At 38.9% G+C, this 26,830-nt stretch overlaps 1 protein-coding gene across 1 annotated transcript; it reads left to right on the top strand.

The window, feature by feature from the left end:
- Positions 1–1,253: 1,253 nt before the first annotated feature.
- On the top strand, positions 1,254–25,565 carry Slc10a6 (solute carrier family 10 member 6). The gene is made up of 6 exons (XM_026413770.2): positions 1,254–1,630; positions 14,092–14,210; positions 16,869–16,957; positions 21,403–21,578; positions 23,723–23,880; positions 25,222–25,565. The coding sequence occupies exons 1-6, from the start codon at positions 1,254–1,256 to the stop codon at positions 25,425–25,427; spliced, it is 1,125 nt and encodes a 374-aa protein (XP_026269555.2). The 3' UTR covers positions 25,428–25,565.
- The last annotated feature ends 1,265 nt before the right edge of the window (positions 25,566–26,830 follow it).

The raw sequence follows: 26,830 nt of genomic DNA, 5'->3' as shown, positions 1-26,830 counted from the left end.
CCACACACAACCACTCTTGAGTAAAGCACCTAGGACACCCCTGTCATCCCAGAAGTACTCAGAAAATGTTTGTTCTCTCCATCCTCCATTCCTTCTTAGCCTGATCGCACCTCTGCATCATTTTAAGCTGAGAACACAGGGCTTTCCAGAAACCTAACTCACTCCAGGAACCAACCATGCATAGCCAGCATCCCTCTTGAGACAGGTCCAGGAGTTGATAAAGTGTGCCTTGTTGCCAGCCTGTGCCCCACAAATAAACTCTGTCTGTGAGAAAAGGTGTGGCACCTGCTTTTTTGGAGGTTTGATTTCAAAGAACCACACCATCTCATCTGGTTTCACCAACATGTCTAGTTACAAAGCACAAAGGGGCACCTGGGGCATTTCGGTCAGCACCTGGGGCTATCCTCAGACCCCATCTCTGGATTCCAGATTAAGCTCTTTACAAGATTCCCTTGCAGGAATTCCAGGCTTTCCCTAGTGGACCAGGGGCGTGGCATCTCAAATCAGACTTGAATTTCTAAAAGCAAATGACAGCTCTCTTCAATTGTTTTGTGTATAGAAGCGAGTTTCCACGTTTCATGGGACACAATTAGGTGCTTGAAACCATATTATTCTTTCAGGTGTTTCATTATTGGCTTTAGACCCACATTTCCATTAAAACAGAAAGAAAAACTGAGGCCAGTTTGAAAGATGTCTTGAAATTTTCCTTATTCCCCCACATTTCCTTAACTGGCCTCATTTTGCTTTAATATTTCCTACAGAAATGCTTTGCTAATGCTCTGAGGCGGGGCTCTGGCAGAGCAGTCTTTTGTTTTTTTCTGGAGTCAGCCTTCTCTCACATAACATTGCATCCTGGCTCCTTGAAATCCCTACTGAATTTGGAGAACTTGTCTCTTGGCGTCTGACGTGCTTTCCTGGAACAGTGTGATGTTGACGACATAGCCCCGTCCCTCCACTTGACAATAAGTTTGCTTGTCTCATTGCCCTTGATTATTCAGTGGTGAGTAAGAAGAGAAGTGGAAAGCCTTTCCTACCACAGTTTATTATATGTTTCACGCCTAGGCTCATTACTTTTATAATGCCACTTGTGAATAAATTGATCAGATTAGCATGAATCACCTGGCTGGCCAATAGAGACTGGAATGATTCTCCACGTGTGACTTGGTTGCATTATTACAAAATGTGGCAGGATAGACCTGCCCAGCCGTCGTTGCCGATGTTCATTTGCAATGCTGTCTTAAGGAGATGAGGAGATGAGAGCAAATTGTTCCAGCAGCTCAGCCTGCCCTGCCAACAGTTCGGAGGAGGAGCTGACTGTGGGACCGGAGGCACAGGGGAGCCTGGAACTTGTTTTCACAGTGGTGTCAGCTGTTATGATGGGTCTGCTCATGTTCTCCTTGGGATGCTCTGTGGAGATCCGAAAGCTGTGGTGGCACATCAGGAGACCATGGGGCATTGCTGTGGGACTGCTCTGCCAATTTGGGCTCATGCCTTTGACAGCCTATCTCCTGGCCATCAGCTTCTCTCTGAAGCCAGTCCACGCTATTGCTGTTCTCATCATGGGGTGCTGTCCCGGGGGAACCATCTCGAACATTTTCACCTTCTGGGTTGATGGAGATATGGATCTCAGGTAAGCTACACTAGCTCAGTGGTCCTTCCCTCATCCCACCTGGAGGGGACTTTAGTGTTTGAGTAGAGATTCCAATGGGGAGATATTGCAAATATTATGGAGACTTGATCAGACATGGAAAGGACTCTCCTTTCTGAGCTCCAGGTTGGCTTTGCTGTGGTCTTCCTCTGCTTTATTGGCAACTACTGTTCTGAGTAGTGGGATTTGGCTCATATGTTAACAGAGGAGGCTTGTCTCCACCTCACCGAGTGACCCTTCCCAAATGTGCATTTGTTCTCACTCACACTTGGCATCTTCACATTTTGGTGGTGCTGGGAATTGAACCCAGGGCTTCATATGTGGTAGATGTGCCCTCTACCACTCAGCCACACCCCCTGCCTCTAACATGCTCTCATCTTTAATGACAATTCCCAGGACGTAGCTGAAAATCCCTAGAAGCTAGTGACAGTGGTTTGGTAGTAGTCATAATGGTGGTGATGGTGGTGACAAATGGCTTAACCAGAATGAAGGCCTTGAAGTTCTAATTGGTGTTTCCTGAGTACCTACTATGAAAAATAATATTTGGGGGATTATATAAAAGAGCTTTACGGGCATCTGGTAGACATGTCCTTCTTAAAATGCCAGTGCTGTCCTGTTGATTTGATTTAGGGAGAAGTATGAAGGCTCCCAAAATTAAAATTGTTCTTCCTTGTTGTTTTATAGATATTTAACATTCCTCATTAGACTTGAATTCTTTTCATTGAAGCCAGTGACCTTATTCCTGGTTATGATACAAATAAATACTCCTTGGAGACATTAAGCTTTACCATCTATTTATGCTTTAACAAGGATGAATTAATCACATACTTTTTGGGATGAACATGTTGATTAGGGGAGAAAGGAATATTTGAAGAAACAATAGGCACTGGAAAAAAAAGAAGAGCTAAAAACAATGGTCTTTCTAGATTGTTAGCTTATTAATAAACACTCTGTTTTACCTTCTGCTCAGGGAGAGGGCTACATATGAATTTAAATCTTTGTTCCATATGTATGCCACTTAGATTTACAGTACCATGAATGAATGAATCAGGGGTGATGGCCGAGATGGGAGTTGACATCAGTGAGTCACCTGGGTCAGGGTTTCCAGTTTCCTGCATGTGCTGAATGTGTGGTGTATCGAACATATTTCACCTATACATTTTAATGGGTTCTTAACTCAGACTAGTAATTAACTTTCATATGTCTTTTAGTTACCTACCTAGGAGAGATTTGAAAAAAAAATAAAACCACTTGATGGATTTTGTATTTTACTATTAAGCTAATAATGTATCACCAATTCAAATTCAATAAAGTTGATCTTTAACTAAATGGGATATGATAAATATTCTTTGCCTGAAGTTCACACATCAGTGATAAATTCTAACACCTGAAAGATTTTGGAAGGAAGAAGGAAAGTACTGTTTGTTAAGTACCTCACAGATATGGCATAGATGTATTCATGGATATATTCTCCTCTTGGTCTTCAAAATAACCTTGTGAGTGACCTTTCATTATTCTGAATTTTACAGTTGAGAAAATTGTGTTTTGGATTGGTTAGGTAGCTTGCCAACAGAGAATGGCAGAACACATATTTAAATTCACATCTGTTTTACATCAGTCTGCAATTTGGGCCCTTTTTTTCCATGACATTTAGCAACATGACTGAATCTTCTGTTTTGAGTGGAAGCATAAATCTTTAAACAGTGTTTTCAAACACTTCTGTTCTGGGAAAGAGAACATTTATTACCTTCATCTCTTATTAGTCAGCATTGTCATAAAAACACCAGTGAATAGGAAGTCTATGAAAGATAAAGCTCATTTTACTTCCTTTTGCCAGCTATGTCCTTAATTAGCTTTTAACTCTGGTCAAATTATTTAACCTATTATATATACACATACACACATATACATACACACACAATGCCAGGTACATAGTGGGTATAAAATAAATATTTAGCTACTTTTCTCCTTTTCTTTCTAAATTGAGGTTTTAATTTTCACAAGCAAAACAAAACAAACAAACAAACAAACAAACAAAAACAAAAACACCAAGCTGTAGAAACTGAAAACTTAAAGCAGGAACAAAAAATTAGATTTGTTTTTATTTTTATTTTTTTGGTACCAGGGATTGAATTTAGGGGCATTAGACTTCTGAGCCATATCCCTAGCCTTATTTTGTATTTTATTTAAAGATAGGGTCTCACTGAGTTGCTTAGCACCACGCTTTTGCTGTGGCTAGCTTTGAACTCTTGATCCTCCTCCTGCCTCAGCCTCTCAAGCCTCTGGGATTACAGGCATGTAACACCACTCCCAGCTAGATTTATTTTTAAACTAGATTTTCAAAAGCTTATAGATGCAAAACTAATAAAAATCTTAATTTTGGGCAAAAATTTCAAATAGGAAAAAATTCAGTATTGTTGAGTGAAAGGATATTCAAGTTCAATGCATTTTTTTTTTGCATTGACTACCGATAAAAATCACATTCAAGTGAAACTCGGACTCCAAAAGTATTTTTAAAACATTTTTAATTATCTATTTTATTTTATTTTATTATTGAATCCAAAAGTACTTAATGCAGCATTTCTTTTTACAAACAAGGAAACTGGGATGAAGCTCTCTATGCTATTCTCCATGTGTTCACCCAAACAGGCATTTCAGAATCAATAGGCTTGCATTAGTGTCAGATGATGACATAAATCACTTTGCTCCTTTTGTTTGCTCCATCTACTGCCCAGCCCTGTAGCCCAACTTCTTTCTCTAGTGGTGCTTGCTAGCTGTCCATGCCACAGCTATTTCCTCAGTCAGGCCCTGATTCTTTTTTTTCTTGGCCAAGTACTGTATCCTCACAGCTGTTGTCTGTATCAGGTTTCCCAGATATAGTTTTGTACTATGAAGACAAAGCAAGCTCTGAGGGTAGATTTCCTGTATTCAAATTCTGACCACAGGTTTCTTTTCTGTAACTGGAAATTTCAGCATGGACCATCATAGCAATGAACATGTTATACACATAGAGGCCTCTCAATACCTAGTAAACTGGACAGAAATGACAAAGCCCTTCTACCCAGCTGCTTCCCATTATTTATCATTTACCCCTTGAGCACAACCTGTCTATCAAGATAGACCAGTCATCGTTCTCTAAACACACCCCATTTTTCTGACTTTCATTTGCCCGATTTGTTCCCATATCCTGGAATGTTGACTGATATTGTTCTGTCTCCTCCTGTTATAATATGATTCTCCCTAATGATTGTTCTAGAAGACTATTGGTCAATATGTATGAAGAGCTTTCGACATTATCCTGCTCCCTGGATGTTCTCAGCTGGGTTCTTCTGCATGTTTGGGGATTGGTTAAATATACAGTGGTCTTGGATGGCCTCAGCTGGCACAACTGGGTTCCCTTCCACATGGTCTCTCATTTTCCAGCAGGCTAGCTGAAACCAAATCACAAGTTTGTTTTTTTTTTTTTTTTGTACTGAGGATTGAACCACAGGGCACTTTAACAGCGAGCCATATCTCATTCCTAGTCCTTTTTTATTTTGAGACAGGGGTTTCACTAAATTGCTGAGGCTGGCCTCAAACTTTTTAGTTGCTGGGATTATTGGTGTGCTCTAATTATAAGCTCTGAGAAAGGGGATGCATGGAAGATTTTGTGAGGCCTGAGTTTGAATCCAGTCCATCATCAATTTCATCACATCCCATTGGTCCATGTGAACTACAAGCCCAGCCCAGATTCAAGGAATGGGGAAGTAGATTTTGATGGATGGTGCTACAACATAACATTATAGAGGGCATGGGTAGGGAAGGGCTAAAGATATGAAGACTACTTTTGCCTTACGCCATTCCAGAGATGGACAGGATTGCTGCATTTGAGGAAAGGACATGAAACTAAGATCTGTGTGTGTGTGTTTTGCAGTTACTCAGCCTCATGACAGCCCATGAAGTAGTTATGTTTCTCCTTTTTTTAGAAGGGAGGAAACTGATAAATGAGACCCTGGGTTCAATTCCCAGTAGCACCAAAAAGAAAAAAAAATGTGAGAAAACTGAAGCTTGGAGAATTTACATAATCTGCCTAGGTGGCCAGTCGGTAAGTAATGCGTCTGCTCACTGTTTCCAGAATGGTTCATTTAACTACTACTCTGCCCTGCTCTCATTGAGGTAGGTCTATTCTTTCCTGAAAAGATGTATTTGTACCCTTCACTGGAGAGAAAGTATTCTGTCCATGGAAGGGAGTGGAGACTGTGGAGTTCAGTGACCACTGTTGCTCACCGAACTTTGAAAAAGTCCTCGGTCATCAGAAAAAAGACCCTGGAAACAGGACTTCAGGTTTTTCAGATCTGTCTGACTTGGCCTGGTGGAGAAATGAAAATCTTCTGTGCTTCAGGCTTTGCTGAGAATGAATCCATGGGACTTCATGAATGTTCCTCCCACACTCTAAACTTCAGTTTCTTTGTGAATAAAATGGAAATAACACCTACACATACAGTTATTGTGTAGAGAAAAAGAGAAAACATCATAAATATGCATGAGGTACAATACACAGCATGTAGTACTTGATAAATGCTCATTATTATTGCAAGGCAGCAGACATATTTGGGTCTGGAAAACTGGTCCTTAAGCTCTTTTCTAGGGCCAATTCTATCGACATATTTTTTTTTTCTTTTGCAGTACTGGGAATGGGAACCAAGGCCTCGTGAATGGTATGCAAATACCCTACCACAGAATTATATCCCCATCCCTCACCTCATTTTTAATATTATTTTGAGGTAGGGTCTCACTGAGTTGCCCAGGCTGGCCTCAAACTTGTAATCCTCCTGTCTCAGCCTCCTAAGTAGCTGGGATTACAGGTGTGTGCCCATCTCCATGTGATATTATAGCACTCTCCTTGTCCATCTGGCTAGTGAGATGACTGTTTTCTTTTTTTTTAGTGGGGAAGCAAGTATGTGTGCTTTCATTTTAAGAGTTAGAGTTCCTGATTTTTTATGGATTTGAAATTAAAGCAACATTTTAATATTTTAAGCTTTATTTGCAAAATGTTTAATCGACACTGCCTTTCAACGGAATGTGTATATATGTAATTTCCCTATTTTAAGGAGATTCAGGACTTACCTGTTTGTCCAGACCTGCTAAATCTGTCTCATTATTCTCTGCAATAGTTTGGGGTGGATGATGCCATTCTACTTAATGCAAGTGGAATCTTGTTCTAGTAAAGTCAGATAGTGCCAACAATTTTCCTACTTGTGAACAGTCAAAAGATCCAGTTAGCCACATCCTTTGTTCATGCTACATTGGAAGGAATTTCACTGCAGTAAAACAAAAGGTGTGGCTTCCCAGTGCATTCACATAGATTCACCCTGTGCTTTTCCAGCTTGGTTGGTATTCATAACAAGTGGCAGAGCATCAGGATCATCTACTGCCACCTTTGGCCATTATCATGTCATGGGCTTGAACGAATGTATAAGGGATGGAAGTAATAACTGAGGGAATTGAGAGTACACACTTTGACACAAATCTCCCACTTTCCTACCCACGACCATCAAGTTTACCTTTCTGTTGAGTCAAAGCCATGGGGTGGGATGGGGAGAAGGCATTGTTATGCTGGATCTTCAGAAGTTCCAGATTAAAGTGATGTAATATGGAATTCCTTCCAGGACTTGGAGAGCCAAGGAATGTAGCAATGTCGCAGGCCAAGAATTTGGAGAAACTTCCCAGACACTCTCCTCAGGAATACAGAGGTTGGGGAGTTGGGGCATAATGCTTTGTTTTCTTTAATATAACCAGGAAGAAGTCTTCAGGTTAACACTCCTAATAGGATAAAGTAATTTTAGATTTTATTTGGAGAAAAAGATACATAAAAACTACTAAGAAAGTTTAAAAAGGAAAACTTATGGGAAGGTATCAGCCCTCTGATGTGTGGAGACATTCTGGTATTTGTTCAGGAAAAAATAAAATTATTTAATGGGCTTGAATAGAGTTTTCAGAAAACATTTTGAATAAACTTAGACACTTAATGCACGGTAAGGTTGGTACTTCACTGTAGTGACATATGATTTATTTGATAAATTATATTCACACACTTGTTTCTCAATACCTCACACTATGTAAAATATAAATTTTGAGTGAGTTGAAAATATAAAGTATCAAGCTATAAAAAAGTAAAAATATGTGTGTTGGGGGAAATATTTGAATGCCATCAGGATGGGGAAAGATCTTTAGCAAGATAAGAAACTTAGAAGCCATAAAAAACAAACAAAAAAAACCCCAAAACAGCTTTTGACTATATAAATGTTAATTATGGCAAAAGTCATGAGCAAAGTCAAAGATATACAATAAGTTTGACAAAAATATTTGCATTGTACATGATGATATGTACTATAATTTTAAAGAGCCCTGACAAGCTGAGAAGAAAAAGGCAGATCAGCAAGACTATGTAGAAAGGAGGATACAGAAGAAGCCAAAAATGCAGAAGAAAGCTTAGTCTTCTAGAGTCGAGTGTGTAACAACAAAAATGAGACATTTTTCAGTGTTCTCATGAGAATTAAAAGGGACTGATCACACCCAAAGTAGACAAGATTGTAAATTGCAACAATCTTTTGGAAATTAATCTGGCAGTGTCTGTTAAAACAAACAAACAAAAAAAGAAAATGTTTAACACATTCATGGTGTGCTTTGGGTATAGTATGGTGATTTTACTTTGGGAAATCTACAGAAATAAAATATCTCAAATGAAATATATAGATTATTTATAATGGCAAAAAACTAAAAAATACCTTATCTGTCATTAAATAAGTGATTGAAGATTAGATAATTAGGTTAGATTGTGAAGTACTCTGCAGTATTAGTTAATTAATGATTCTGGGGATCAAATCCTGGGCCTTGCGCATACTAGGTGAGTGTTCTATCACAGAGCTACCCCCCAGCCCATCTTTAAAATGAGCCCATTCTTTAAAAGATTGAGTTTAAATGTATTGATCTAAGAATGTCTGTGGTATATTAAGTGGAAAACAAACAAACAAACAAAAAACAACCCAAAAGCAAACATGTGGCATGGCATGGTTCTTTTGAAAAGAAAAAAGTAATTAAAAAAAAAAAGTTCTATTACTTGAACAAGTAACCACGGACTAGAAAATGAAAAGAGAATAGATCTATACAAATACTTGTGTTATCCAAGTCTGAATTTATGAATGGAACACCAACCAACTAAAGATTTGTTCCATAAAATTGTACTTTTATCTGGGCTGGGATGTAGCTCAGTGGTAAATTGCTTGCCTAGTATGTGTCAAGATGCTGGGCTAAACCTCCCGTTCTTCAAAAACAAACAAACAAACAACAAAAAAAACAACTTAAAATTTTAAAAAAATCTTTATTTTATTTGTATGTGGTGCTGAGGATCAAACCCAGTGCCTCATGCATGCCAGGCAAGCACGCTACCACTTGAGTACCCCTCCCCCCGCCAATTTTTTAAAAGAGTATAGTTTCATAGAAAATCTCTTATTGGACTGCAATTGGGGTATAAACCATTTGAATTATGGTGAAGGAGTCATTTCACTAGGATTTTAGTGAGGTTCACTTTCAAAAATATGACAGTGAGGAATGTAGAGGGCACATTTGAACAGCACAGTGTATTGACACACTTGTTCATTATTCTATTCATATGTTTATTCCATAAGTATTTAAGTGCCACAGCCTGAGGTAACAGTGGGCCCAAAAGACAGAGAGGAAAGTGAGGCCCTGGGCCTAAGACTGCTCCCTGGCACAGGTGAGAGGTGGGCTCTCAAGTAGTGTGAAGTGAGTATGAATGTTGCTCAGGAGGCACAGTCAGTACCAGTGTCCAGAGGACAACAGATTCAGAATTGCCTGGCATTGCCAAACTCTCTCCATTGGTATGCCATTGTGACCAGCAGACCAAGAGAACCCAGAACTATTATTAATATCAGAGATGTAAAAGAGCTGCTACTTTGCTAGGAGTATATGGGGCAGAAAATGAAAAAAGTGATCATAGACACATTGTTGAATAGGCAGGGTTAGTTGGAAATATTGGTGATGTATATTGTTTAAAATATTTTTTTAGTTGTAGTTGGATACAATGCCTTTATTTCATTTATTTATTTTTGTGTGGTGCTGAGGATCAAACTCAGCGCCTCGAACATGCTAGACAAGCGCTGTACCACTGAGCCACAACCCTAGCCCCACTGATGATATTATGGAGAAGAATGACATGGGAATCATAGGCTCAAAGTACTAGAGGGCCCATGTTATCTCTTCAGAAGGTCTTATACACAAAGAAAGTCCTTTCTCTTCTTTTGGGGGCAGAATAATTGTCTGCCTCAGTGTGTCCAATACTTGTGCCATGAACACATATTAAACATACAATATGTGAAAGGTGGTCTGCTACAAGAACTTTACTTGTTGCAGTAGTGGGGACTGAACCCAGGAATTCTCTACCACTGAGCCACACCCCCAGCCTGCCCCCTCCCACTTTTTTTTTTTTTTTTAATTTTGAAACGGGGTCTCATTAATAATGTCACTGAGGCTGGCCTGGAGTTTATAATCCTCTTGCCTTAGCCTCTGGAGTTGCTGGGATTGCAGGCATGCACCCCCATAACCCGCTGGTGTGAGCATTTTAAACAACAGTTATTAAAAAGTTCCCCAGACTTTCTGGGCCTGTAGTCTAGGTGAATTAACTCTTGCTTTTCGAGCTGGGTTTGTGTGATGTTGCGTCTGCTTTCATTTGCTTTACTCCACTGTGTAGAACAGGGCTAATGTGCTTCAACCAGTTGTGTAATTTTTTTCCAGAAATTGAAAAATAGAACATTTTATTGATCTGAAGGGTATCTCATTTCCATTGGTCTTCCTTTCTCTAATTTTACTCTTTTGCTGTAGGTGTTAATTTCAGAACCTGAACTTGGAAGTTGGGAGTTGGGGTGAGAGATGAACAGAATAGATTTGGAGTGGGAGACACAAAGAAATGCAGGGTGGTTAAAAGGCACTGAGTTACTTATTATCCTCTCTGATCTTTGGTTGCTACTTAGACATCATTTAGGAGCTCTCTTTTCTTAGCTTTCATGAAATGTAAACTCCCAGTTTTTTATTAACTTATTTTTTTTTAAATTTATTTTAAATTGACAGTTAAAATTATATTTATGGTGTACCACACGATTTGCCAACTCCTTTGCATTGTTGGCTTTTTTTTTCTCTTTCCATTTCAGAGCAGGTGGGACCTTTGCAACTCAAGTTATGTATCTTAATATCTTAAATATTAAAATATTTAAACTATTCTTAATTATGTTCTTAATTATGTAATTAAATGGTTTTCTCCAATAAAAAAAAATTAAAAAACAAAGCTGGGCATTTTAGCCTGCATCTGGAGTCCTGGCTGCTTGAGAGGGTGTGGTGGGGAGGATTGCTCAAGTGCAGGAGTTGGGAGTCAGCCTGGGCAGCATAAAGAGACCCTGTCTCAAAAACAAATCAAACTCCCCCCCAAAAAAACCCCCAAAACCAACCAACAAGCAAACAATAACAACAACAACAACATAAAATCAAAAAACTTAAAAACTATACATTTATCTTCTTTTTTTCTCTTTTTCCAGTACTGGAAATGAACCCAAGACCTTGGGCTTACTAGACAAGTACTCTGCTACTGAGCTAAGTCCCCTAAAAACTATATATTCAGACAAAATAAAACAGGATATAGGGCTGGGGATATAGCTCAGTTGGTAGAGTGCTTGCCTTGCCGTGCACAAGGCCATGGGTTCAATCCCTAGCACCACAAAAAGAAACAAAAAAACCCGACTGATACAATGGCACACATCTATAAAATCCTAGCTACTCAGTAATCTGAGGCAAGAGAATTGCAAATTCAAGATCAGCCTCTGCAACTTAGTGAGAAATTGTCTCAAAAAAAAAATAAAACAAAAAATGGAAGGGATGTAGTTTGGTTGTAGAGCACTTCTATGCTCAATATTCAGTACTACAAAGCAAAACAAAATCCCCCAAACATAACAAAACAACAACAAACCCAAACTAACAAAAACAAACAAAAAATCCAGGGTATATTACAAATTTATGAAGCAATAACTTAGTTCATATAGTGCAATAAAGGTAGAGTAGTCTATTTCATGTTGCTATAACAGAACCTGAAACTGAGTAATTTATAAAGAACAGAATTTTACTTCCTCACAGTTCTCTGAAGATTGGGAGGTCCAAGGCAAAGGTACCTTTTTTTTTTTTTTTTTGCTAGAGGCTTTCTTGCTGCACCCCTCACATGGTGGAAGGTGAAAAGGCAAAAATGGCTCCACTCCCTATGACCAGCCTTTATGGCATTAATCCACCCAGGAGACCTCATTACCTAAACACCTCCCGAGGTCTCACTTCCCAACATTGTTGCTTTGAGGATTAGTTATCCAACATGACTTTTGGACACATTCAATCCACAACAGCAATCAAAATACATAATATTTGAAGTTTCTACACCAAAGGAGTCTCCTTCCCATAGACATTAGATCCTTCCAAATCTTTATCTGATCTGCGGCACTTGAAATTTGTTAGCCCTTTAACTCAGAGACAGTTCATCTCAATAATGATGAAGACAAACAGATGGTCTGTTGGAAATCATTCCAAGTTTGTTGAGCAAAGACTAAGACTCATTTGTTTTCCTAGTAAAGCTGTTAGATCATTGATGGGACTATTTTGCTTTGGTTGATCTAGCTCATGAACCACATCTCACTTCACAAGGTGGCCAGATGTGTTTCTGTAGTAATGATGGTGGCTGCAGTACTGAGCTTCCCTTTGTCTACCAATAAGAATTCCACTGGATGTCCCACTACTTCTCACTTAATGTGTCCTTTCAAATTGATGCTAACAGCTAGGTGTAATGGCACACACCTATAGTCCAGCTACTGGGGAAACTTAGGCAGGAGGATCACAAGTTCAAGGCCAGCCTGAGTAAATTAACAAGACCCTAGCTAAAAATTAAAAAATAAATAAATAAATAAAAAGAAGAGTTTACCTCAGTGGTCAGCACATCCCTGGGATCAATACCTAGTACTGCTGGGCTGGGGATGTGGCTCAAGTGGTATCGCGCTCGCCTGGCATGTGTGTGGCCCGGGTTCGATCCTCAGCACCCCATACCAACAAAGATGTTGTGTCCGCTGAGAACTAAAAAATAAATATTAAAAAATCTCTCTCTCTCTCTCTCTCTCTCTCTCTAAAAAAAAACCAGTATTGCTGATAAATAATAAAGAAATAATTTTAAAATATAATTTTTTTCTGACACAATTGACTCAGCATTATTTTGACACCTAGAAATTTTACTTTTTACTCTGCTTCAATTTCTACTTCTAATAATAAGATCATACCACAGAAGAATTGGAAGAGAACTTTTAATTCAGTCTACCCTTTCTCTGATTCCATACTTCCCCTTGCTCTTTCCTGCTTGCTCTGTCTGAGGGGCAGTGACCTTAAAGTCTGCTGCATCCAATGAGAATCTTATGGTCTGTGGTGTTTGGGTAACTTTTTCCTGGAATTTAACAATACTTCACACTAGACAGGTGCTTAGTCAGCTTTTTTGGCATTTTCACTTGGACTATTCCAGTCTCCCTGGTACCAAAACGACATAAAGATGTCACAAGAAAGGAAAACTACAGACCAATATTCCTTATGAATATATATGCAAAAATCCTCAACAAAATACCAGCAACATCAAAATGGATTGTACATCATGTCTAAGTGGTATTTATCCCCAATTCAAGGGGTTCATACATAAAAATCGATGCAACACACCAGAAGGACAAAAAGCCATAAAAAGGAATGAGCTTTGAATATGTGCTAAAACATGGATTGTGTTAGATGAAGGAAGCTCAGCTCACCAAAAGGTCAGAGATTGTATGGTTCTGTTCATATGAAATGTCTGGTAGAGGCAATCCTTCAGTCCTATGGAGATGAAGGCAGATCAGTGGTTTCCAGGGACTTGTGGAAGGAGAGAATCAGGAGTAACTGCTATAGCTTTCTTTTGGGGGTGATTCGAGTGTTCTGGAAATAGTACTGTTGTTGCACAGTCTTATGACTATACTAAACACTGCTGAATTGTATACTTTAAAATAATGAATTCTATGGTGTGAGAAATATATCTCAATAAAAAAGAACTGTATAAGGAGACAGCAAAGATTGCTATAGCACCTAGTACAACATTTAGAGCAAGCAGATACTCAAATAAATGAACTAATGAATGATAAGAATTGTAGTAAATCTTTTTCTAGACCACAAAAGAAGCCATTATTTGTTGAATAATAGGAGAGAAGTGAGCTCCAAGTGTCTTATCCCATGTAATCTCTAAGAAATTCTGTCTCAGCAGTTGCTTTGGTGAAGACTAAGTGCTCAGAGTTGGTTAAGTCTGGATTCTGTTTCCAGCTCTTCCTCCTAAGTATGGCTTTCACTTTACTTTTCAGCATCAGTATGACAGCCTGTTCCACAGTGGCCGCCCTGGGAATGATGCCGCTCTGCCTTTACCTCTACACCTGGTCCTGGGATCTTGCGCAGAACCTCACCATTCCCTATCAGAACATAGGTCTGTACTGGGCTTGGGAAATGTAGCAGTCACGGTAATGGAGATAGTGCTAGGCATCGCTGTTTCTGCAGGGATTTTTATTTTTGTGTTATTTAATTTAATTCCATACATAACCTTACAACATAGATTCTATTACTAGTTTGAATTTCTAGATTTTTGAGGTTAAATTACTGGTAAGAACAGAACTGGAATTCTTTCTTTCTCCCTCCCTCTCTCCCTTGCTCCTTTCTTTCCTTTCTTCTCTCTCTCTCTCTCTCTCTCTCTCTCTCTCTCTCTCTCTTTCCCTTTTTGTGAGACAGGGCCTCACTAAGTTGCCAAGGCTGACTTGACCTTGCAATCTTCCTGCCTCAGCCTACTGAGTAGCTGAGATTATAGGTGTGAGCTACTGCCCCTGGCTTAGAACTGGAATTCTAACTCAGGAATCTGACTGTAAAGTCCAAGCTCCTAACCCTTATGATGTGTTAGTCAACTTTTGTTATAAATAAACAGCAATGCACATATTCTCGTGAGGCCCTCTGGCTCCCCCCTGTGTGGATATCATGGCAGTTAGCAAAATGGAAGTGAGCATGAGAAAGCAATTGCTCCCTAGTCAGGAAGACAGAGAGAGCTGGCTGGGGCCAGGCTAAGGCTTTTATCATCACTTCTGGGGAGAACCCATCTCTTAACGTTTCCATTTCCCAATATAGCCACTGAGGACCAAGCTTTCAACACATGAACCTCTGGTGAAATAAACAACATCTGAACCTCCGTAGCACACTATTAAGAGATCATTTTCGAAATAATGAAAGCCAGAGATCTTACTTTAAAAGAAAACACAAATCTTAGATAATTAGACTATAAAGCAACCAGACTTTTTTTTTTTTTTTTTTTTTTTTTTTTGTACTGGGGATTGAACTCAGGGACACTGGACCACTGAGCCACATCCCCAGCCCTATTTTGTATCTTTTTTTTTTTTTTTTTTTTGGAGACAGGGTGTCACTGAGTTGCTTAGTTCCTCATTTTTTCTGAGGTTGCCTCCTGTCTCGGCTTCCTGAGCCCCTGGGATTACAGGTGTGTGCCACTGCACCCAGTGCAACTGGTCTCTTTATGATTCAAAATTTACCTGATTCTAGTGGCTCTGATGAGATCTTAATGTCCCATGATCTCACCCTTCACGTTGCCTGTGAGCCTTGACTTTTTCTTACAGATTGAATGTAAGTTATTTGTACTGCTTATTAGAGCTCTTCTGCATATCACAACCACATCCAGATCTCATTAGCTCCTCTCTGGAATGTTATTTCTCATTAAGCTCCAATTTATTCCTAAGATCTCTGTAGACTTACAAGGCTTAGAAAAATGTGGTGAAATGATTTTCCTGTTCTAGTTTCATCAGAGTCTTTGAAGAAGAGATAGAAACTGTGATTCACAGAACTTAGAAGTGTCACCTGGAGTATCATATAAGCATCTTGAGGGCTTCAGTCCGTGGCCCATAGTTCAAAACCATGAACAAAGCCATCTCCTGATAAGAAGAGCCCACTACATTTGTAAAATTTGAGTGACATCCATATTTAGAAACCATGTTTTTTTAAAAAATATTTTTTAGTTGTAGATGGACACAGTACCTTTATTTATTTTATTTTATTTATTTTTTATGTGGTGCTGAGAATCGAATCCAGTGCCTCATATGTGTCAGACAAGCACTCTACTACTGAGCCACAACCCTAGCCCGCAACCACAGTTTTATGTGCAGCTTTTCTGATCAGTAAATTATTTAATATATTCTGTTATTTTTTTTAAAAAAATCATTTTTTTAGTTGTAGGTGAGCACAATACCTTTATTCCATTTTTATGTATGTGGTGCTGAGGATCGAACCCAGTGCCCCATGCATAGTAGGAGAGCACTCTACCCCTGAGCCACAACCCCCGCCCTAAATATATTCTGTTTTGATAATACATTCTGAAAGAACCTAAAATGTCATGAATAACTCACAAAACTTTGGAGCCAGTATTGTGAATCTTTACCATATTTGTTGCTATAAATAAACAGCAATGCACAGGTTTCCAATGCATTTGGAAAGTGGCACTGGAAAATGTCCGTGTACAGATCCTATTGGTGGGGGGACAGTCACCTTTGCTGCACTGAGCCTGCCTTCAATGGCTTTATTCACTTGAGCTAATTACAAAGGCATTTGTTTTTCCTACTCATCTTTGGGTCACCTGGCTACACTTGGGAAATATGAGAAGTTGCTATGGTGGTGTAGCAAATGCTGTTTCTAATGTCTACAATAGGTGTTCTTTACTTGGTGAAGCAAATGACCCATTGGCCTCGAATAAGGAAGCAATAGCTATGATTACAGAGGGGTAACACCTATATGTAGGGGCCAAAGAATTTCACGGATTTTAAAATGGCCTTCCTGTTTCCTAATCTTTTCATTTCTTGCTGTCTCTAACTCTTCATGTGATTGTCAGAAGGATTCTGAGAAGGAAGTTGATGAACCAGGTCTGGTGGCATTCATTAGTATCATATGACCTTTGAAAATTGTCTTTCAGAGATTGTTTTTATTTTTGGAGATGGATACAAAAACAAAATGCAACTTTCATTAAAGTATGTTATCTAATTGAAATAGAAATTTTTAGGGTGAGAGAGGATACGGTCTGATGAATTTTTCTTCTCTTCAGGAATTACCCTTGTGTGCCTGACCATTCCTGTTGCCTTCGGTATCTATGTGAATTATAGGTGGCCAAAACAATCAAAACTCATTCTCAAGGTAAGCAAGTGCACACACAGTTAGCACATTCTCAAATTCAGACACTTGAAAGATGGAGATGAATGGCAGGAACAAATGAGCTGATCGAACACAGCTCCACATTCTATAATTCAATTTTGCTTTTTTTTTTTTTTGCTACTGAGGATTGATCCCAGGAGCACTGTACCACTGAGCTACATCCCCAGAACTTTTAATTTTGAATCAGGGTCTCACTAAAGTTGCCCAGGCTGGACTCAAACTTGTGATACTCCTGCCTTTGAATCACTGGGATTACAGTCTTGCAACATCTTGCCTGGTGCAATTTCCTTATTTGTCCTGAGGTTTGAAATCCAGCTCTTGTATTTCTGTACTTTAAAAAAAAAACCTTTATGTATGTATGTGTGTATGTATGTATGTGGTAGTGAGGATAGAACCCATTGCCTCACACCTGCTAGGCAAGTGCTCTACCACTGAGCCACAACCTCAGCCCATTCCTATATTTCTTTAAGCCTTGCTCTGTTGCTCCCACAGGTCAAACCAAGTCTTGCAACATTTTGGAAAACATATGGGCCTCTTAGTGACAGAAAAGCTAAGGTCTTAGATGTGGACAGAGAAAGTCCAAGACCTGCCTGTCCACTAGGCTTTACACAGGTGTTTTCAGGCACAAGCTGTTCAAGTGTTCATGAAGTGGAGCCCCAGCTTTAGAAACATGGCTGGTTCTTGGAACAGTAGGATGAAGGAAAGACTTGCAGAAGCATTCATGGGGACACCACTGACATGTGGTTTGTGCACATGAGCAAGGGCTGCAGACAGCATGAATAAGACTTTTAAGTGAAATCACCCAGAAAGCATTGAGGAGCCCTCCCATGGAATGATACTAACCAGAACTTACTCTACTACTCTTGTCTTTGCAGTGTTGCCTTTTGCCTGTTGGAGAAATGAGAAAGTGTCCTTGTTAAATGACTTTTAAAAATACCTAGCTAGTAGACCATGGTAGCGCACAGCCTGTAATCCCAGTGGCTCTGGAGGCTGAGGCAGGAGGATCATGAGTTCAAAGCCAGCCTCAGCAAAAACAAGATGCTACGCAACTCAGTGAGATCCTGTCTCTAAATAAAATACAAAATAGAGCTGGGATGTGGCTCAATGGTTGAGTGCCCCTGAGTTCAATCCTTGGTACTCAAAAAAGAAAAAAAAAGAAAGAAAGAAAGAAAGAAAAAACCTAGCTAAAGAGAGGCATTCTTAATAATGAAATCACCATCCTAGAGTATTTTCTATTTTCCAAATTATGTATCATTTTAGAAGATATAAGAATGTCATGTCGGGCTGGAGATGTAGCTCAATGGTAGAGCCCTTGTCTGCCATGTGTGAGGCCTGATTTCAATCCCCAGAACTTAAAAAAATAAGAATGTAATGTGGCCAGGCATGTGCCGGTTCATGCCTGTAATCTCAGCTATCTGGAGGCTGAGGCAGGAAGATCATAAGTGCAAAGCCATTCTGGGCAATTCAGTGAGAACCTCTCTCAAAATTTTAAAAGATGGGCTAGGGTGTAGCTTAGTGGCAGAGTGCTTGCCTAGTATGTGTGAGGACTTAGGTTCAATTCCCAGGCCGAAAAAAATAAAAGTAAAAAGAAGAAAGTACCATGTGCTGCTTTCATGAAGATTTAAAAAGTATTTTAGTTATATTTTACATTATCAACATATCACTTTATCACTTGGGATTAATCAGAGGTTTGTCAAGTATCAGTTAATTTAGTTTGAGGTTTATGGTTTGGTTTAGTTTAAGTTCCTGCTGTTGGCTCTACCTGACAAACGGATGCTGTTCCCTAATTTCATGTAAGACCAAACCATTTCTATGGTTCCTCAAAGAACATGAACAAGGGAAGAGGAGCCAACCAGCAGACCAGTCCGGTGGGTATAGACCACTGGAGGAAGAAGCCGTGCGTTGGGATTGTGTAAGGTTGATGAACACTGGTAGCTTGCTTTCACTCCTTCAGCTGTAGTCATGAAACATAGTCCTTTCCACATTTACTGTCATCGTTTCAACAGGAGAAAATTTCCAATGGTCAGTGTTTGTTTATGATTTTGTTTATAAAACAAGAGGAGTGAGTATGACTATGGAAACTTCTTACTTTTCAAGTACTCTATCTTGGATTGCTTTTCTTAAAACAGCACTTAACAGCAACAGAACAATCCTGATTCTTGTGTTTCCATAGCCTCTATTAGTCCATCAGCGTCATTAGAAAAGCAAGATGTACTTTACATGTGCCAGTTTTATTATCTGTAAAGAGCAGGTTTAAAACGTTTTCCCTTGGCAATTCCATAGGATTTGTGGCAAAAAAAATTTTAATAATGTGTTTGAATAAATATCTGAGAGCACCTTAGGTTGGTTTAATTATAAGTTTAGGATATCTTCATCTCTGTCTTTGGTCCTATTTTAATTTTAGATCTGACACATTTGCCAAATAACCTGTTTTTCTAATTTTGTCCTGGTGGATTTCAAACTTTGAAATCTCTTTTTGGTAAAATAATGAAGAAGGAATTTTCCAATCAGAGGCTTTCTTCGTGTGTTTTAGCATCTCCCTGTTAGGCAGTGGCTTGTGTGTCCCTGTGTCTGGACAGTAAAAACGACCCCAGAGCTCACCCATGACACACACAGCAGGGTGTTGTGTTTGTTCTTTGCTTTGGTTCTTCATGACTAAGGCATTACCCTGACTCCTTGTGAGTCAAGATTGATGCTGTCACTAGGAGCATAGTTTGCCATCCACTCAAGATGAGCTCGACCAGAGTCTGACTGTCCCTATATACTCTAGGCCACACTTTCTTCCTGTCTTATCTAAGACTTGAACTATTAGAGTTTTTTGGTTTTGTTGTTGTTGTTAACATTATTATTACTTTTGCTTTTGTTTATGTTAACAAAAATAAGAGACAGTAGGGCTGGGGATGTAGCTCAGTGACAGAGCACTTGACTGGCATGTGTGAGGTGCTGGGGTCCATTGCCAGCACACACCTCCTGACAAAAACGACAGTACTTATGTGGGAGGGGATAGAGTATTTCTCCCATGACATTAATCTGAGCTCAGATTGTCTTGTGAGGAACGGTGCTATTTCATTTGTGAGACAGCAGGAGGAAGCTGTTGGTTGTTGAAAAGTGGGGTGGGAAGTGAGGTGAATGGCCAGGCAGGGCCGACCACAGACAGTAGGTTACCAGAGCAGGGGGAGTCTTATGTGTATGTGGGAGTGTTGGATGCTGTTCTGGTCTGACCCCCTGAAACAGGCTTGGTCCAAACTATAGCACTCAACAGTAGGAATGCCATCTGTCATGAGGCCCTCACTAGAGCCAAGCACATGTAAATGCCTTAGTCTTGAAACTCCAGGACTGTGAGCTAAAATGAATCTCTTTTCTTTACAAAGGATCCAGAGCCTTAGGTATTTTGTTATAGCATTTAAAAATGGGCTAAGACAGAGCTCATTGTCCAAGTCTACTTATTTCATAATTTTGTCTAATCCATGAAAAAAACTATCATCAGATTCTTCTGGTCAGATCCTCCATTTGAATAGAAAAGATACTGGTCACTAAATAAAAAGACTGAGATTTATGTCAAACCCCACCCATTTCTAAATTAGCTAAGTCACTAGAACACTTTGGAATTTGGGTTTTTCCACTGTACAGTTAAATGCTCTTATCCCCAGTTTTGCTGTCAGTCAGTTATCTGTAGTTAACTACAGTGTAAAAACATTAGATGGAAATTTCCAGAAATAATCAATTCATATGTTTCAAATAGAGCACTGTTCTAGAGAGTGTGATAAAACCTTGCACCATCCTTCTGGAGACACGAAGTGTCCTTTGTCCATCGTATCCATGCTGTATTCACTGAGATGACACAGCATCCAGTTCAAGTTATAAAGACATCCAGGGAGCCTTTCCTGATGCCTTCAGCTCTACAGTCCTCCCTCTTGCATAGAAAGTGTTAGAAGGTCAATTGTCCTTATCACCCATGATTACCAGTCTGGACTTCCTCAGGACATCTCTTTTTGTCGTTTATATTATTGACTTACTATGCACCAGCTAGATATTCTTTGTTACTTTATGTACAGTCCATGGTCAGGAGAAACTCATTTGTTCTATTTTATTATTAGTTGTTGTTAATCTCCTCTTGTATCTAATTTATAAATTAAACTTTATTACAGGTATGTATATGTAGGAAAACCCAGAAAATATGGGATTCAGTATAATACGTCTGTGTTTTCAGGCATCTGCTGAGGGTCTTGGAACATGTCTCCTGTGGATATGGAAGGCCTACTATGAAATGAAATTGCATTCAGTGCTCTCTAAGTTCCCTCTTTAAATTGCTAAGTTTCAAGCCTTTTGAGAGCCTTAGTGGACTTTGCATCATACAGAAAACAAACAAACAAATAAACAAACAGCCCATGATGTTTACCTGTACTTATTTTATTGGTTTGCTTTAGGTTGGGGCCGTGGTTGGTGGGGTCCTCCTTCTGGTGGTCACCGTTGCTGGTGTGGTGCTAGCGAAGGGATCGTGGAATTCAGACACCACCCTTCTGACCATCAGTTTCATCTTTCCTCTGATTGGCCATGTCGCAGGCTTTCTGCTGGCACTCCTTACCCATCAGTCTTGGCAAAGGTACAGTTACATTATCCTTCACCTATTTTGAGGAAGGTAAATTAAATACGTTGCCACTGACAAGCCTGTCTTGCCTGGCTGCCTCAGGAGACAGGAAGAGCTTCAATGTACACGGCAGGTGGGACGGGACAGTTCAGCCCAGAGACAGTGAAGAGATCATGGTGATTTTAAATGTTAACTGCAGCAAAGGCCAAATTGACAGGAAGTTGTAATTTGTAAAATTAGTATTGGGGGTGTTAGTGCCATTTGTTGAGATCTGGGCACATTTCTCTTCATATTCAAATAATTAAATAGGAAGAATGAAGTCATTTCACTAAATGTAGAGATCACTTTAGGTCATGAACAAGTTTTAAGAGATTATATTCTTATCTGTTGTTTGTGCTAAATTTTTAAGAATTGCTAATTATGAGACACAGAGGAGAAAGGACATAAACTGAGAAATAAGATAGGAATTTCACTTAAAAATTATATTAGACTTTGATATATATGGTTTATAATATTATTGCAAATATTAAAAATGATAAACTTGCATGTCTCCATGCCTGCAATGAAATGCACATCATCATATAGTGATGGAGGGGAAGAAAACTGGAATAAATTCTCTGGAAGAAAAGTTAGTGTCATATCAACAGCCTTATAAATATGCATAATTGTTAACTCCACAATTTTACTTTTAAAAATCCGTTCTGAAGCTAGCTCTATTAGATGTGCACATGAATACTGATATGCTAAGACATTATTTGCAGGATTATTTATAAAAATCAAAATGGAAGCAATTGAAATATCTAACAATAGGAGATACTTAATTCATGTTGCATCCATATGATGGATATGATGCATCAATTTTAATGAATTTGGAAAATACTCAAGAGATAAATTTTAGTTAAAAAGGAATAGAGGGCTGGGTATGTTACTCTGTGGTATCCTATGTGCAATCCTCAATACTTCCCTGCAAAAAAGGATAGAAAATGATATTTGATTCCCATATTGTGAAAGAAAGCAAAAAGAATTTTATGCATGAAGAAAATATTGAAAAAAAAACGTACCATATGGTAATTTTGAGTAATGAGACTAAGAGTAATTATAGTTCTTTAATATTTTCTTGATTTATTTTCTAAGGTTTAAAAGTAAAGTTTGTTTACTTTTAAAATCAGAAAAAATTATTAAAGGAAAGCAAATTATAAAGTTGAATTCTGAAGGTGAGTGTTGGGAAATTTTTAGTTGGCTTTGTGCCAGTGTTCCACTGGGGAACTTTGAGCACTGGGAGAGGAATGGGCATGGCCCATTCACGAGGCATTGCATGGACAGCCAATCTGCATGGACAGGAGGGCTGGAGGAGATGAAAAGGAAAGTTGAGCTGTATGTGAAACAGTACAAATTAAATACTTGAAAACAAACAGGAAAACCCTAAATGAAAACCAGATGTTAAAATGGTTGTCTTAGGGGCTGTAGCCATAGCTCAGTGGTACAGCACTTGCCTAGTACGGGTGACGCACTGGGTTCGGTCCTCAGCACCACATAAAGTAAATAAATAAATGAAATAAAGTTATACAAATATATTTTAAAAAATGGTTGTCTTAGGTGAAAAGGCTCAGTAATTTTTTTCTATCTTTTTAAAAAGATATTTATTTAGTTTTAGGTGCACACACAGTATCTTTATTTATTTTTATGTGATGTGTTGAGGATCAAACCCAGTACCTCACACACATGAGGCAAGCCACTTTACCACTAAGCTATAGCCCCAGCCCCACCTTTTTTTTTTTTATCCTTTTTCCACATCAAATGCCTCTTCCACTCTTTCCATTCTGTAGTGTCGTTCCTCTGTGAAGCCTTCTCTATACAATTCTGCAACTTTTTTCAATTGCTACAGCCTGTTCCAGGCCCTCGATTTTGCTTTGCCACGTACTTCTACTGAACTTTTCCTCGTGTGTATCTGGTCTTTCCTTAGGGCAGGGTTCAAGAGGTCCTGCTCCACGGTGCCTCTTGGAAAACCATCCTGCAGAGCAGGCACTCAGCAAACAGCTGTTGAATGAATAAACACTTCTAGTTGCTTGAGCTCATAGTTTATCAGTTTGCATAAGAGCAAATGTTAGAACGGTGCTTATTGGTAATACTTAACTTTTGAAATTTTTTGTCATTGCCAGGTGCAGGACAATTTCCTTGGAAACCGGAGCTCAGAATATTCAGATGTGCATCACCATGCTCCAGTTGTCTTTCACAGCCGAGCACTTGGTTCAGATGTTTAACTTCCCGTTGGCCTATGGACTCTTCCAACTGGTGGATGGAGTTCTCGTTGTTGCAGGTGAATGGACTTTCATTGGGTAGATTTGACTAACAACCTAATTTACCAGCTCTTTTTTGGGATTCGAATTTGTATGTGCTGCCCCCTGAATTATATTTTTAGCAGGACATTTTGGGGGATAATAAGGTGCATAAACACAATACTTTGATACAGTGGAACTTTCACAGAAAAATATTTTTAAAAACACCCAAATAGGAATTTATAATTAGAACCAAATATGTTTCATAAAAACCAAAGCACAATCAGCATTTAAATTCCAAGATTTGTCAGGATAAGCTCTCCATGAACAATCATCGATCTCAAAAATGACATTGACCCCTGGTTTAATCCCTGGTGAAAGAAAAGAAAGAAGGAAGGAAGGAGGGAAGGAAGGAAGGAAGGAAGGAAGGAAGGAAGGAAGGAAGGAAGGAAGGAAGGAAGGAAGGGAGGGAGGGAGGGAAGAAATAAAGAATTTTATCTCTGAATAACATTTTATTTTCAAAAGTATGTTTTAAAAATTAAATGCTATGTCTTGGTTTAGAACTGATTATCTGGAAAATATATTTGTCAAATCAGTATTTCTGGCATCAAATAATAAAAATCACACAGAAAAAATAAAAAAAAAATGACATTGACTGAACATAAACATTTATTTGTTATGTCTTATTAGGGGCCTTGAGGTTTCCCAAATGCCAAGTTACTTCAATGTTTCTATGACTATGATTTATTTGCCAAATGGTTGTGGAATTTTTTCAAATATAAAACATAATACATATATAAGCATATTCACAAATATTAAAAATTCATACACATGCATACTACACACACCGTTTACCTTTCTATACAGCTAAAAGCATGTTATTTTGGAGTTGATTTAAGTTTAAAAACATTTACATACATACACACATATATATATATTTTGATCTTGGGCCATTATAAATTTTCACTGTTCTCAGGGAACGGGTTCTAAGTAAGACTCAATGATTACGGGTATAATTGATTATATACTGATTACTGATAATAAATATACCAATGCTAGCAGAATCAAAGTGAGATCAATGTTTTAGGGAAGAATTATGACTGGCTCATCCCCAGATACATCCTAGCAAGTGTGTGACTCAGTAAGCCCTCCACTGACCAACTGAATGAATGAATGACCAAGCTTTCTGCAGTCTGAAGAAAGAACCATTATGACACACTGAATTGTTTCTTTCCATGGTTTCCCTCTCCCCCTCTTTTTCCAGTGTATTTATACTTAAATGATGCAAAGCAAACTCCCCAAGTATAGGATAATGACACAGTGTCCCCGGATTATACCCCTTGCTAAAGTGGTGTTTAATAATCATATGTTTAATCACCTAGCATATCAGATATACAAGAGGAGACTGAAGAACAGACCCAGAAAAAGGAACCCAGATTGTGCAGAAGCCTGCCCTGACAAAAAATGCAGAGAGGCCAGTGCTTTCTTGGAGGTGCATGAAGAAGCTGCTGGAACCCCTGAGCCATCAGGACCAATGGATCGCCACAGGGCTCTGGAGCCTATTGGCCACATCACTTCATGTGAATAGTGGGGACTTGCTGGCCAGAGTGGTCCTCTGTCTTCCTCAGTGATGGGTAAAGACAGGGCCACGCCGATGCAATCTCCTTGGTTGGCAGGACCTGTGTGAATAGTTAAGTGTCAGATGTTAGAATACTTATATTTTTGTGTGGATTGTGCAATGTCATAGGATCACTTTTTGAGAGTGTATTCTGCCCATTTCAGGGAGTTTTGGGGGGTTTACACTGTTTTTTTCCTAGCTGCTGTGTGTGTTCTTGTTGTCCCATGAGGTGTGAATAGTGCCACCTGGCAGGAGGTAATGCCCTTTATTATGTAAAGTTGTCTCTTGTTTGGATTTTAATCTAATGACAGTTAGGACTCTGTGTAGAGGTGATGTCATCTCTGCCAGGCAAGGTAGGGCCTGGATCCACATAACTTCCTGACTTTGGGCAGGTCCTTGGGAGTACAAGGGAGGACACAGTTGTGAAAAATGGGGCCCTTTTCTAAATGATTATTTCTTAAGGGCTTGAATACCTTTTTGATTATAGATGTAATACAAGCTTAGAGGGAATTTCAAGTAAACAGGAGGTTAAAAAGTGTATGAATTCCTCATATTTTCACTCCCTAGAGATAGACATATGTCTTTCTAATCTTCATGTACATTTACTGAGTCATTCAAAAAATGTTCAATATATTCTGTCTTGAAAGTCATTTGATGACATATGATAGAACATCTCTACACTTCAGTTTGTGTTAACCTACCTCATTCTTTAGAACAGTGGCTGCATAGATATATTGCATTGCATAGAAGGACTATAATTTATTTAACCCATCTTTATAACTTTCAATGTATTTGGTATTGCAGTGCTGCTACACTACCCTTGCCTATGTGCATGCATTTCAGGAGACTCCATTCCTATGATTGGAATGGGCAGGCCCATTGCCCATAGAAATATTGGACAGATTGCTCTTTGGCAATGTGGCACAGCAGTCCCGAGAGGATCCAGTTTCCCATAGTTTCACCAGTCTAAGGAAGATTTTTTTTCTTTTTCTTTTTGGTACTCAGGTTTGAATACAGGGTGTTCTGCCACTCAGATACATCCTCAGCTATTTTATTTCTTATTTTGAGACAGGATCTCACTAAGTTTCCAAGGCTGGCTTCAAACTTGTACTGCAAAGAGTTTTGGTCACTTTGACTTGTGAAAACATCTCTTTAAAATTACATATTCAAAACTACAAGCAAAGTAGAGCATTTTCCATGATCATGTGCCCATTCATGTCCTTTGCCTGCTTTTCTGTTATATTTTTTCATGGTTGATTTATAGATTTTAACATGATAGTGACTATGTATATGTTCCATGTATTATCAACGTTTTACCTATTATGTATATTATCTCATTTTTACAAAGTGTCTCTTGTTGTACAATTTTGTAT

This window comes from Urocitellus parryii, chromosome 10 (assembly GCF_045843805.1).
Source record: "Urocitellus parryii isolate mUroPar1 chromosome 10, mUroPar1.hap1, whole genome shotgun sequence".
Classification (NCBI taxonomy): Eukaryota; Metazoa; Chordata; class Mammalia; order Rodentia; family Sciuridae; genus Urocitellus; species Urocitellus parryii.
This window is presented reverse-complemented; position numbering and strand designations above follow the sequence as displayed.